The following is a 13,256-nucleotide window of genomic DNA, read 5'->3' as shown; positions in this document are numbered from 1 at the left end:
AGAACATAGAACACTACAGCACAAACAAGCCCTTCGGCCCACGAATTGCGCCGATCATATCCCTACTTACCAGGACTATCTATAATCCTCAATCCCATTAAGTCCCATGTACTCATCCAGAAGTCTCTCAAAAGGCCCCAATGAGTTCGCCTCCACCACCACTGACGGCAGCCGATTCCACTCACTCACCACCCTCTGAGTGAAAAACTTAACCCTGACATCGCCTCTGTACCTACTCCCCAGCACCTTAAACCTGTGTCCTCTCGTAGCGACCATTTCAGCCCTGGGAAATAGCCCCTGAGAATCCATCCTATCCTTGATATTATACTCCTTCATCCCATTGGACCTGCCAAAATGGACCACTACACATTTATCCGTGTTGAAGTCCATCTGCCACTTCTCCGCCCAGTCTTGCATCCTATCTATGTCTCGCTGCAACTTCTGACATCCCTCCAGACTATTCACAACACCACCAACCTTCGTGTCATCGGCAAACTTACCAACCCATCCCTCCACTTCCTCATCCATTTATGAAAATGACAAACAGCAAGGGTCCTAGAACAGATCCCTGGGGCACTCCACTGGTGACCGACCTCCATGCAGAAAAAGACCCATCCACAACCACTCTCTGCCTTCTGCAGGCAAGCCAGTTCTGGATTCACGAGGCAACAGCCCCTTGGATCCCATGCCCTCTCACTTTTTCAAGTAGTCTTGCATGGGGGCTCTTATCAAACACCTTGCTGAAGTCCTTATAAACCACATCCACCGCCCTTCCTTCGTCAGTGTGTTTAGTCACATTTTCAAAGAACTCAACTAGGCTTGTAAGGCATGACCTGCCCCTGACAAAGCCGTACTGACTACTTTTGATCATACTAAACTTCTCTAAATGTTCATAACTCCTGTCCCTCAGTATCCTTTCCACCAACTGACCAACCACTGAGGTCAGACTCACCGGTCGGTAATTTCCTGGGCTATCCATTCCCTTTCTTGAAAATAGAAACCACATCTGCAATCCTCCAGAACCTCTCTCGTCTCCATCGACGACGCAAAGATCATCGCCAGAGGCTCTGCAATCTCTTCCCTCACCTCCCACAGTAACCTGGGGTACATTCCATCTGGTCCCAGATATTTATCTACCTTGATGCAATTTAAAAGTTCCAACACATCCTCTTTCTTAACATCCAATGCACTGCATTGTTCTGCGTGTTGCCAAACTTCTTGACTGTTGTTGAAGCTGAACCTTCTAGGCAAGGGGAGAATATTCCATCCTTAATTGTGTCTTGTAGATGGTGGATAGGCTTTGGGGAGTCAGGAAGTGAGTTACTTGGCACAGGATTCCTTGCCTCTGAGCTGCAAATGACTTGTGTTTATATGGTAAGTCTAGTTCAGTTTCTGATCAAAGTTAACGCCCTTCAGGATATTGGGGTATTCGGTGATGGTAATGCCATTGAATGACAAGGGGCAATGGTTAGTTTCTCTCATTTTAGAGACAGTAATTGTCTGGTACTTGTGTAGTATGTATGTTACTTGTCAATCTAAATCTGGATGATGGCCAGATCTTGCGGCATTTGAACACGGACTGCTTCAGTATCTGAGGAGTTGCAAATGATACTGAACATTGTGTAAACATCAGTGAACATATTCATTTCTGAACCTATGATGGAAGGAAGGTCATTGACAAAACACCTGAAAATGGTTGGGCCTCGGACACGACCCTAAGGAACTCCTTCAGTGATGTCCTGGAACTGAATTGATTGACTTCCAACAACCACAACCAACTTTCTTTATGTCAGCTATGACTCCAACCAGTGGAGAGTTTTCCTGATTGCCCTTGAGTCCAGTTTTTCTCGGGTTCTTTGATTCCATACTCAGTCAAATGCTGTCTTGATGTCAAGGGCAGTCACTCTCACGTCACCTCTGGAGTTAAGCTCTTTTTTTCTGGTTTTTGAACAAAGAGCTGAGTGGCCTTGGCAGAACCCAAACTGATCATCTGTGAGTAGATTATTATGAGGCAAATGCCATTTGATAGTGCTGTTGATGACCCCTTCCATCATTTTACTAATGATCAAGAGTGGACTGATGGGATGATAATTAGCTGGATTGGATTTGTCTGACTTTTTGTATACAGGACATACCAGGGCAACTTTCCATATTGCTCACTAGATGCTACTGTTGTAGCTGTACTGGAACGACTTGGCTAGGGCCATGACCAGTTCTGGAGCATGAGTCTTCAGTATTGTTGTCACACTATTGGGGCCCACAGCCTTTGCAGTATCCAGTGTATATGATATATGGAGTGAATCAATATAGCTGAAGAGACTCTGATTATGGAAACCTGCAGAGGAGGCCAAGGTGGATCATCCACTTGGCACTTCTGGCTGAATATTGTCACAAATGCTTCAGCCTTTTGCATATTGTAATCATATATTTTATTTGTATCTTGTATTTATAATAATAACTTAATGTCACAGAAATGCCAAGGTGTTTCTCTCATTTTAGAGATACTTGTGTAGTATGTATGTTACTTGTCACTTGTCAATCCAAATCTGGATGATGGCCAGATCTTGCTGCATTTGAACATGGACTGCTTCAGTATCTGAGGAGTTGCAAATGATACTGAACATTGTGTAAACATCAGTGAACATATTCATTGATAGTAAGCACTATCAAACAGAATATGACAAAGAACCACAGAAGGAAACATTAGGTCAGGTGACCAAAGACTTGGTCAAAGAGGTAGTTTTTAAAGAATGGCTTAAAGAAAGAAAATGAAGTGTAGAGGCAGAGAGATTTAGGGAGGGAATTCCAGAGCTTGGGGCCTGTACACCAGAAGGCATGGCCAACTGTGGTGGAAGACTTAGAATTGGAATGCAAAGGAAGCCAGAGTTAGAGGAGAATAGATACTTAGAGGGTCAGAGGAGAAGACAGAGGTAGGGAATGGCGAGACCATGAAGGGGTTTGAAAACAAGGGTGAAAATTTTAAAATCAAGGTGACCAGGAGCCAGTACAGGTTAAAAAACAGAAGGGGTAAATGCAGCCAGTAAAATGGAGCTGAGTCTGTTTTTCAAGAGTGCATTGTCGCTGAAAATCAGTGAGTGAATGATTGAGTGAGACTTGCCTGCTGTAAAACGTTTCAGTTTAACCATCATGTCTGGCTAATGACTACTAAAACTGTCTCTTGGCTCCTTTCTTGTTTCATCATTGATACCATTCCCTCTTCCTTATTCCAGAACTCGTCTGATGCAGAGCTTTAAGGAGTCACACTCCCATGAGTCGTTGCTGAGCCCCAGTAGCGCGGCGGAAGCGCTGGAGCTCAGCATTGACGAGGATGCCATCATCAAGCCAGTGCACAGCAGCATTCTGGGACAAGAGTTCTGCTTTGAGGTAAGGGGTCTGCCTGATCACCTTTTGGAAAGGAGTCACTTTTCCAATGCTATTTTGTGAGTATCTTGCAACGTGAGTCACAGCATTGCTGTCCTGCAGCTCAGACCAATTTGCATGATCATCTGGCAGATTTCATCACTCTCTGGTTGTCTTCTAGTACACGGCACTGTCTGGATAGTTAACTATCAATTTGTGTGTTGTTTTGTTGCTCAGATCATGGGTGGGGATCGGAGAGGGGAATCGAGCTAGGGTAGGAGAGTGAGGGAGCTCAGAAAGAAATGTAGTGGGGTAGAAATAAAAATGGATGTGGGGTAGAGTTTGGAGGCTGTGATCTGAATGGGAATGGGAGCTGGTGTACTGGGGCCAGGATAGAGGATGACAGTAAAGTGGCGTGAGGGGAAAAAAGGGGGTAGAGTTGGTCGGGGCCACTGTTGATGGGTGCAGGTAATGTAATAAGGGCTACAAATGGATGGAGGGTTGAATGGGTGAGGCTGGTTGGATGGGATTGGGTTTGAAGATGAAGGCTAGAAACACAGGCTGGGGTTGGAAATGAACTTGGGTTAGGATAGGGAAGAATGGCGAGGGTTGGGGCGAGAGTAGAGGCATGGGATGGGGGTAGTAATGGAATTTGGGCCGGGCGTTTGGACAAGTGGTGAACGGGGGTTCAATATTATATATTTATATTCCATATAGAAACCATGTGGACCCCTCATCAAATTCCAATCTGTAACTCACTCCCAGGTATCCATTATTCTACATATAACCTATCTAAACCCCTTGATTAGATTCCAGTCAATAACTGTCTCCCAGGTATCTATTATTCTATAAATTAACCATCTAAATCCCTTGATTAAATTCCAGTCTGTAACTTGCTCCCAGATATCCATTATTCTATACATAAACAATTATCTGGTTACTGAATTATCTGTAATGGAAACTGTTTCCCTTCATTTAGTTAATCAAGTGCCTTCAAACATATGTGCGCCTTGATCAAAGGTCTCTGTTTCCCACTGTTCTAAGTAGAACAACCAGTTTGCCTAGCATCTCCATGCAGATGTCGTCTTTTTGGTACCATTCTAATAAATCACTCTCTCTCTCTGTCTCTGCTCTCCTCTCCTCATTTCCCTCTCTCTGTCTGGCTATCTTTCTGCATGTATATACCCACTGTTTTGCTAGCATGGCGTCACTGGATTGAATTAAGGTATAAATAGCAAAGTGGTGTTGGAGGCTGTCTAAAACTTTCATTTATACCAAGGCTGTAGCAGTAATTGTGAATAAATTATGAGTTTAACATGTCTTCCATCCTCAAGGGACTTTTTAATTTTAATTTGAGAGTTGAACTAATTATTCTGAAAGTATGCATAATTTAGAGAGCTTGATGTGAGATTTTACTGTGTGTTTGTAGTTCTCTAATGAGAGGAGAGTCCAGGGGAATCTCCTCTTTTATGCACTCTCCATTTTATACAGACATTAAATAACACATTCTTGAAGCATTCTTTTGGTGTTCTTTGCAGCTGTATTTTTACGCTGTCATAGAAAACTCTGCTTTGGGTCTCCTCTCTTCAAGCCTCTTCGGGGAGAATCCAGGGGTTAGGAAATGTTTGCATTTTTGTGAATTACTACACCCAAATAAATCATAGGATCTAAACAGCACTTGCAGCTGGTGTTCAACCATAGATTTCTCTTCAGAGTGTCAATTAGATTCCAGCTTTGGAGGATGCATAACCGAGGTACAGTGGCCATGACGGGGAGATGCCAGTATTGGACTGGGGTGGGCATAGTAAGTTGTCTCGCAACACCAGATTAAAGTCCAACAGGTTCATTTGGAATCATGAGCTTTTGCAGCGCTGCTCCTTCATCAGGTAAGTGGAGTAGGTTCACAAACACAGCATATATAAGCAAAGATACAATTGCAAGATAATTATAGATTGACGGGATCTTGTCTGCTTTCTTGCATCTTTATAGAAACTTGATGTTTGTGCAGATATTATCTTGCAATTATGTCTTTGTCTTTATATTGCCATGTTTGTGAACCTGCCTTCACTCACCTGATGAAGGAGCAGCGCTCTGAAAGCTTGTGATTCCAAATAAATCTGTTGGATTTTAACCTGGTGTTGTGTGTCTGCTTATTGAGATGGGATAGCGAGGACAACAGAAGGAAAATAAGAAAGCAAAAAAGGCTTCTTAATTTTCTGATTTGATGATTCTCAGCTGTCAGTCAAGCAGCCTTTATCTCTAATGAAAAATAGACAAAACTGTTTCCCACAAGTAAATCCTTAGGATCTCACTCCATGGTTTTGCTTGTAGCAATGTCTGGAAAATTGTTTAATTCATGGATACAATAGCATAATCCTGGACAGTTGGCAAAGCTAAGGGAGCCTGGACCGCCATTCAGTGATGTCCTGTGCCTCAATTCCATTTGCCTGCTATTGTTCTGTATTTCACCCAACAGAAATCTTAATGACTCAGTATTGAAGTGCCATCCAAAAAAAATTACATTTTGAACAGCACAGCTCTCCCGCTATACTCAGTGGCTGGTCTGACTTAGGTGACAGAGTCTCTGGAGTAGGACTTGAACCCATGATATCTGACACTCCAGAGGTGAGAGCACCCCTCCGCCCAACAACCTCTGTGATCCACTTGAATGGGGCGGGGGACTGATAATGGGTTGGAAATAGTTGAAAGGGTGCTTTTTTTCTGAATCTTTGGCCAATTCTTTGATGGCCAATGCAGCTCCTAGTATAGCCAGTGCCCTATGTACTGATGACTTCTGTTCTTTTTTCTTCAAATGGCAGGTGACTACTCCCTCTGGCACAAAATGTTTTGCCTGTAGGTCAGGGGCTGAACGAGATAAGTGGATTGAGAATTTGCAGCGGGCAGTGAAGCCAAACAAGGTATTAAATTTATGTCAGATTGTGTGTCAGAAAGTTAAGCTGTCTTTGTGTATACACATGCTGTACACTAGATCTATGTGCTAAATCATGTACCATCTCCTGTGGCTCATTGGAGTTGGATTTATTGTTGAGCAGAAGGGTTATGGGAGACGTGTGTTATCTACTATTTGTAACCAGGGTCAAATCATAGGTGAGACCAGCTTGCCTGCCCAGAAAACCCATAATAAATGACTGCTCAGCCAGTCTGCCCACAAATTTGCATGCCCACCCAGTGAACAACAAACTCATTCGCCCAACAACCCACAAGCAAGATTGCCAAGCAGGCTACAGCAAGCGTGGCCATGTTTGCACTGGGCTACCATGCTTCTCACCAGCTCCACAGGGCCATATTTGTAATGGCCCAGTATGTTTGTTTGCTCTGGGCTCTTATGTAGCAATGTAGCAATAGTAGCCTTCAAGAACTAGGGCCACTTGTCAGCCTGTAACAATTGTGCGCCACAATATTCAGGGTGAGCCAGCAAACTGCAACAGGCACAGAATAGCCAATGATAAATATGGCTGCCTTGGAGCTAGCATAAACCAGCTTGGCAGCCCAAGCCAAACATGGCCATCCAACCTCCCATGGCATGAATCTACAATTCATAGATATGGCCTCCCAACATCGCATGGCATGAACCCACAATAGACATGGACACCAACAACCCAAAAATAAAAAGACCTCCCTGAGTGTCACAACTCTCAGCACTTTCCATATTCTGCTTGGGCCCTGCTGGAAGCCTGAGGCAGACCATGTCTGTCCACAACATTCCTTTCAAGTCAGTATCATTCCATTACATTACTCTCCTTTCTTAAACTGAGGATTGGGGCAATGAAGGCTTTTTTGGCCTTTGGGACTGAGTAGCACGATGAATCATTGAAGAATTTTCAGCATAAATCAAGTCAATCTTTTGCCTTCCAAATCATGTTGAAAGCCAAGTATTTCTTTCACCTGACTCTAACTGCCTTGTTCTAATATATGTGTTTATAATTGCATTGCAATGTCACTGAACTAGCAATCTAGAGAGTCCAAACCCTGGGATCAAATCCCACCAATGCAGCTGGTGAAATTTAAATTAATCTAATCTCAGTAATGGTGACCATGAAACTATCATTAACTGTTGTTTAAAAAAAACCCATTCATCTCACTAATGTCCTTTTAAGGAAGGAAATCTGCTGCCCTTACCTGGTCTGGCCTACATTTAACTCTTAACTGTCTTCTGACATGGCCTAGCAAGCCACTGAGTTCAAGAGAAATTAGGGATGGTAACAAATGATGTGGACTCCTGAGAGGCCCACATCCTGAGAGAGCTTAAAAAAAAATACGTTGGCCAGCTCAACATGGTAGATAGAGTGCAGAGCTACAGCCAATTTAAATCAGGATTTCTATCATATGACCTACAGATCTTTGGCTATTATTCAATCATTGCCTTTTACTATTTAACAAATATACACTTCCCCTAATGGCCATGAAAGACAATGTGAAATTTAAATAGTGCCTTTCATGACCCAAGGACACTCCAAAATGCTTCCTGCTTGCACCACTTCCTGACACTCCTAACTCCTCTCACCTCCTTCATTCTGTTAATTGCCATCCCTGCTCTCTAGTCTTCCAGCCTCAGCCTTTTTCCCTCCCTTCTTCTCTTCCTTAGCACCTGCTCCTCACCACCTTCACTTCAGAATTGCCTTTTGCACAATGCTTTGAGCACCAGGATGAAGCACTCCTTCTGGTCAGATTCTTGTTAGAGGCAATTTATATTTTTCACCAATGATCCATGTAGGATTGTGTTGCATTTGTACAAGTCGGACATGCTTCATGTCCTCTGCCTCATGCAGGAAATCGGCAATATCATCCCCCAGTCTCAGGCAGAGTGAAATCTAAACATGTTCTGGCAGCGAAGACGGCTCACCGATTGGCTGTTGAGAGAGATTTTCCAGTCTCTCTAATGTCTACAGCATTTTGCGTGCCTCGCCCAAACCTGCTGCAGGGGTTGCAGGATTGTTTGGGGGGTGGGGGTGGTGGGGGGGGGGGGGGGGGGCGGGAGGAGGTGGTGGTGGCAGCCACGAGGGTGCCTTTTTCAGGACTTGATGATCCTGCCAGCGGGAAAATCCTGACAAGTGTCTTTTCTGCAATTCAGTTAGACTTTAGTCACCCAGAAAGTAAGATGCACCTGCCCAGTTTTATTCTCCACTGGATTCTCTTCCTTTTCCTTTTTCCACCTTCATCTCATTCTCTCTCTCACTCATTCGCTGTCCATAGAATTGAATCATAGAATCCCTACAGTGCCGTAGGAGGCCATTTGGCCCATCATGTCTGCACCAACTCTCCGAAAGAGCATCTTACCCAGGGCCTCCCCTTTGGCCTATCCCCATAACCCTATGCATTTACAATGAACGCTAAGGGGCAATTTAGTGCGCCAGTCCACCTACCTGACACATTTTTCAATCGTGGAAGGAAACTAGATCACCTGGAGAAAACCCACAGACACAGGGAGAACATGCCAACTCCACACAGTCACTCAAGGCCAGAATCGAATCCAGGTCTCTGGTGCTGTGAGGCAGCAATGCTAACCACTGTGCCACTGTACCTTTTTTCTTCCTTGCCTGCGCTCCCTTTTTCTCCTGAATCATTCCGGTGAAATACCCGGAGACATCTTACTCTGGTAAAGACATTAGATACATGTAAGTCATTGTGGTTGTTTTTTTGTGGGATTTTATCTGTTGATGTTATTGGTGAGCTCATGCTGCAAAATCACTCTACGTGCTCCTTCAATTCTAGACTTTGTCATGGGACACTGGATCAAATTCTAAGTGTTCAGAGGTGCACAAATCTGTCAGTTCAGAACCAGTTAGAGTTTGCTTTACCAAATGAAAAAAAGAGTTTGGTGTGTATTTTAAATAAAACTCCATTTCTCTCTCTAACCCCTATGAAGGCCCAACGTTGTGCATGACCTTTCACCAGCACCCCGAGATTGATCCACGGTCCACCTCTCCCGCCCCACTCTCGCCTGCAACCCCACACTCCTGCCCCTCCCTCACCCCACGATGCCCCATTATCTCCCATCAGTGTAGAGATGACAAAATGGCTTCAGTCTAATGTTGGTTGGAGATCATTGTCTCTGTCTCAGTTCCTCTGCTAATTGGCGATAATTGTAACCTAACTTGGCAGGTACGAAAAGCAGGATCAGGTCACTCCAAAAGGAGAGTAAAATTGGGCTAGAGTCAGATCCTTCACTTGACCTGATGCCCCTTATCCCTGACTTCCCTACTGATTTGTGACACCTAACCTGGACCTTCCTCCTGACCTAGTAACCTGGTGACCTCCTCACCCTCATTCCCTCCTGACCTGGTGATTCTCTGACCCTAGGCCCTCTGTGGGACTTGATGACCTCTGATCCAGGTCCTTTTCCTGACAGAATGCTCCTGCCCTAGATCTTCCTTGTCACCTGCTGATCCCTGACTCCAGACCTTCTCCAGGATCTGGTGATCCCTGACCAGACCCTCTGTCAGACAGGATAATCTGGCACAAACCTTCTTGCTAACCTGGTGCCCTGATCATCTTCCTGGCAGAGTAGTCCTGCCTCAAGTTTTTCTGCTGGTCTTGTGACCACAGATCCTCTCTGGGAACTGGTGACCCCTGATCCACAAGTGTGATGGATGATAAAATCCTCTGTTTTAGGTTGTTGGCCTGTTCCTGAAATAATAATCCTGGCTCAAATGTTCCTCTTGACCTGGTGACCCCTGACCCCAAACCCTCTCTGGGACTTGGTGACCCCTGATCCTAACCCTGTTCCTGAAAGGATAATCCTGGCTCAAACCTTCCTCTTGACCTGTTGACCCTGACCCAGACCCTGTATCTAACCATCTTCCCCCACCTCCTTGTCCCTACAACAGGATAACAGCCGACGCGTTGACAATGTCTTGAAGCTCTGGATCATTGAGGGCAAGGATCTGCCACCCAAGAAGCGCTACTATTGCGAGCTGTGCCTGGATGAGATGCTGTACGCTCGGACAACCAGCAAGATGAAGACAGACAACGTCTTCTGGGGAGAACACTTTGAGTTCAACAACCTGCCGGCCGTGCGCAACATCCGCATCCACCTGTACAAGGATACAGACAAGAAGAAGAAGAAAGACAAGAGCAACTATGTGGGGCTGGTCAATATCCCCATCAGCAGCGTGGCCAGCCGCCAGTTTGTGGAGCAGTGGTACCCAGTTAGTCAGCCCAGTTCCAGCCGAGGAAAAGCAGGGGGCCCCACCATCCGCATCAAGTCCCGCTACCAGACCATGAACATCCTGCCCATGGAGCTGTACAAAGAGTTTGCTGAGTATGTCACCAACAATTACAAGATGCTCTGTGCAGTGCTGGAGCCTGTGTTGGGTGTCAAGAACAAGGAGGAGGTGGCGTGCGCACTGGTGCATATCCTGCAGAGCACGGGCAAGGCAAAGGTAAGCTAATACCAGCCTGGCTGCTAACCTGGAGGTATAAAACCAGACCCCTGAGGTGGCAGAGGGCTTCCTCTCCAAGGTATGTTCTTGTCTCACTGCTGCATTGCCATTACACATTAGGAGGAAAACAATCCTTCGAATAGGAAAAAGCAAAGCACCCACAGCACCACTGTGGCAGCCAATGAATTGGAGTAAAGTGAGGCCTACAACAGGGCTTGTAGTAAACAATCTATATTACAACAGTGTCTATTTACTCATCAACCCAAGTCAGTTTAAACAGTGCAGTCCACAGACCGTATCCAAAACAAGATTCTCCACCAATTACAGCATATAGGACTCATGAATGAAGCTGCAATAATATTTCCTGAATAGACAGGATAATTTTGTTTTAAATTCATTTACAATATGTGGGTGTCGCTTGCGAGACCATCATTTATTGCCCATCCCTAATTTCTCCAGCATAATGCTTGAAGGGAGGATAGTTACATGTTAGAGATTATGTACATAAAGCCAAACTCAGTGCAGTCTCGAGGTGTGATTGCAGGGCAAATTTTCCAATCGCCTCTACTCTGGCTGGAAACATTAATGTCACCATAACAACATGAGCAATAGAAGCTGGCACAAGTTTTTTTTTCACTTTGAGATTACTCCACATGGGTACATCAGCTAGATTATGGCTGATGTACCTCAACTCCAGACCATTCCCATATCTTTTAATTCCTTTAGTACTCAAAAATACATCAGCCCCTTTCTCTAAAACAGTCTCAACGGCTGAGTATTCACAACTCTCTGGGGGTTGGGAATTCTAAAGATTTCAGTGAAGAAACTTTTCCTCTTCTTGGTTCTAAATGACTGATGCCTTATTCTGAGATTGTCCTTGGTTGGGACAAGAAGACACAATCTCGGGACAACCACTGAACATCTATTCAGCATACAGTTCCTTAACAATTTCACGTTTCAATGAAATCGCCTTGCAGTACTCTAAATTTAGGACATGCTCCTCATCTAATGAACATCTAATGTTACTCTCGCTCTCAAGCATATTCTTCTCTTCTAAAGAGACCAAAACTGCACACAGTACTCCCAGCTGTAGGCTCACCAGTATCCTGGATAGTTATGCTAAGACTCTTTTATGCTTATACTCTCGTCTCGTGTATAACAAAAGCTAACATTTGTCAACTTGCTGCGACAAGGCTTTTGGCCCAGCAACCTTACTGCTCCTAATGACACAGAACAGGCACAGTTCTGCCTACCCAGTTTGGCATGGGGAGGAGTGCAAGAGGGATGTAGTGGTTCAGATATTGAGAGATCACCCTTCCCCTATCAACCCATGTCAATGAGGGAACTTGTAAGCTTGGGACTCAGTTTACGATATACCCTTTGATTTACAGCAACAATGTGGAGCAGAATTTTCTCCAACAGCCTCTTGAAAGCAAAGAATATGTATGTATACATGCTTATCCAAACCTTAGAATGTTCTGAAATGCTCATCAACCAATGAAATACATATGACGTGTGGTCACTGCAATGGGGGGGAAGCACAGCAGACAGTTGTGCTTAGAAAACTCCAAAGAACTGCACTGTGATGGATGATAAAACTCCTCTGGAGTTTAGAAGAGGAAGAGGCAACTTGATTGAAATCTTTAAGATTTGACAAGGCGGATGTGAACAAGGTGTTTCCTCTTGCGGGAGAATCTAGAACTCGGAGGTCACTGTTTAAAAATAAGGGGTCACCCATTTAAGACAAATGAGGAGAATGTAGGGTAGGGCATGGAGAGAAAGCCTGTCTGCAGAGACCATCAAGCTGCAACACAAATTTAGAAAGTCTCTATCTGGTTCCAGATGGACCAGCAATGCATAGCAGACCCTGATTCAACATCACTAAGCAATTTCACACAGACTGGCCAAGGGAAAGGTAAATTTCACACCAGTGTTGACAGCATTTGAAAAGGTGCCACATCGAACATTATGCTGAAAACAAGCTCATGGTGTAGGGGGTAACATATTGGCATGGATTGATGGCTAACAAATAGAGAGTGAATGGGCCTTTTACTGGTTGGCGGGATGTGATGAGTGATGTGCCACAGAGATCAGTGCTAGGGCTTCAATTGTTTATAATTTATATAAATGACGCGGATGAAGGATCAGAAGGTATCGTTGCTAAATTTGCTAATGACATAAAGAGAGGTAGGAAAAGTAAATTGTGAAGAGAACATAAGGAGGCTATAAAGGGACACAGATTAACTGAGTGGGCGGAACTCTGGCAAATGAAGTATCATGTGGGCAAATGTGAAACTACATTTTAGCAGGAAGATTAAAAAAAGGAGCATATTATCTAAATGGTGAGAGATTGGAGAGTTTTGAGATGCAGAGAGATCTGGGTGTCCTCGTGTATGAATCACAAAGGTTAGTATATAGCTACAGAAAGTAATTAAGAAAGCTAATGGAATTTTATCATTTATTGTAAAAGGAATTGATTACAACAGTAGAAAG

General features: G+C 44.3%; 1 protein-coding gene across 8 annotated transcripts in view; it reads left to right on the top strand.

Moving 5' to 3' along the window:
- LOC145335766 (ras/Rap GTPase-activating protein SynGAP-like) overlaps positions 1-13,256 on the top strand; it is a 565,240-nt gene that overhangs the window by 423,491 nt on the left and 128,493 nt on the right. For all 8 annotated transcript variants that reach the window (XM_080181495.1, XM_080181494.1, XM_080181493.1 and 5 more), the window contains 3 exons: positions 3,231-3,384; positions 6,180-6,278; positions 10,209-10,763. In XM_080181495.1, the coding sequence (XP_080037621.1) occupies positions 3,231-3,384; positions 6,180-6,278; positions 10,209-10,763 (808 nt within the window). The remainder of the gene's footprint in view (positions 1-3,230; positions 3,385-6,179; positions 6,279-10,208; positions 10,764-13,256) is intronic.

The sequence above is a fragment of the Carcharhinus amblyrhynchos genome, unplaced genomic scaffold (genome assembly GCF_965287045.1).
Source record: "Carcharhinus amblyrhynchos unplaced genomic scaffold, sCarAmb.v2.hapA scaffold_40, whole genome shotgun sequence".
Lineage (NCBI taxonomy): Eukaryota > Metazoa > Chordata > Chondrichthyes > Carcharhiniformes > Carcharhinidae > Carcharhinus > Carcharhinus amblyrhynchos.
The sequence above is the reverse complement of the archived record's forward strand: the minus strand, read 5'-3'. Positions and strand labels throughout refer to the sequence as shown.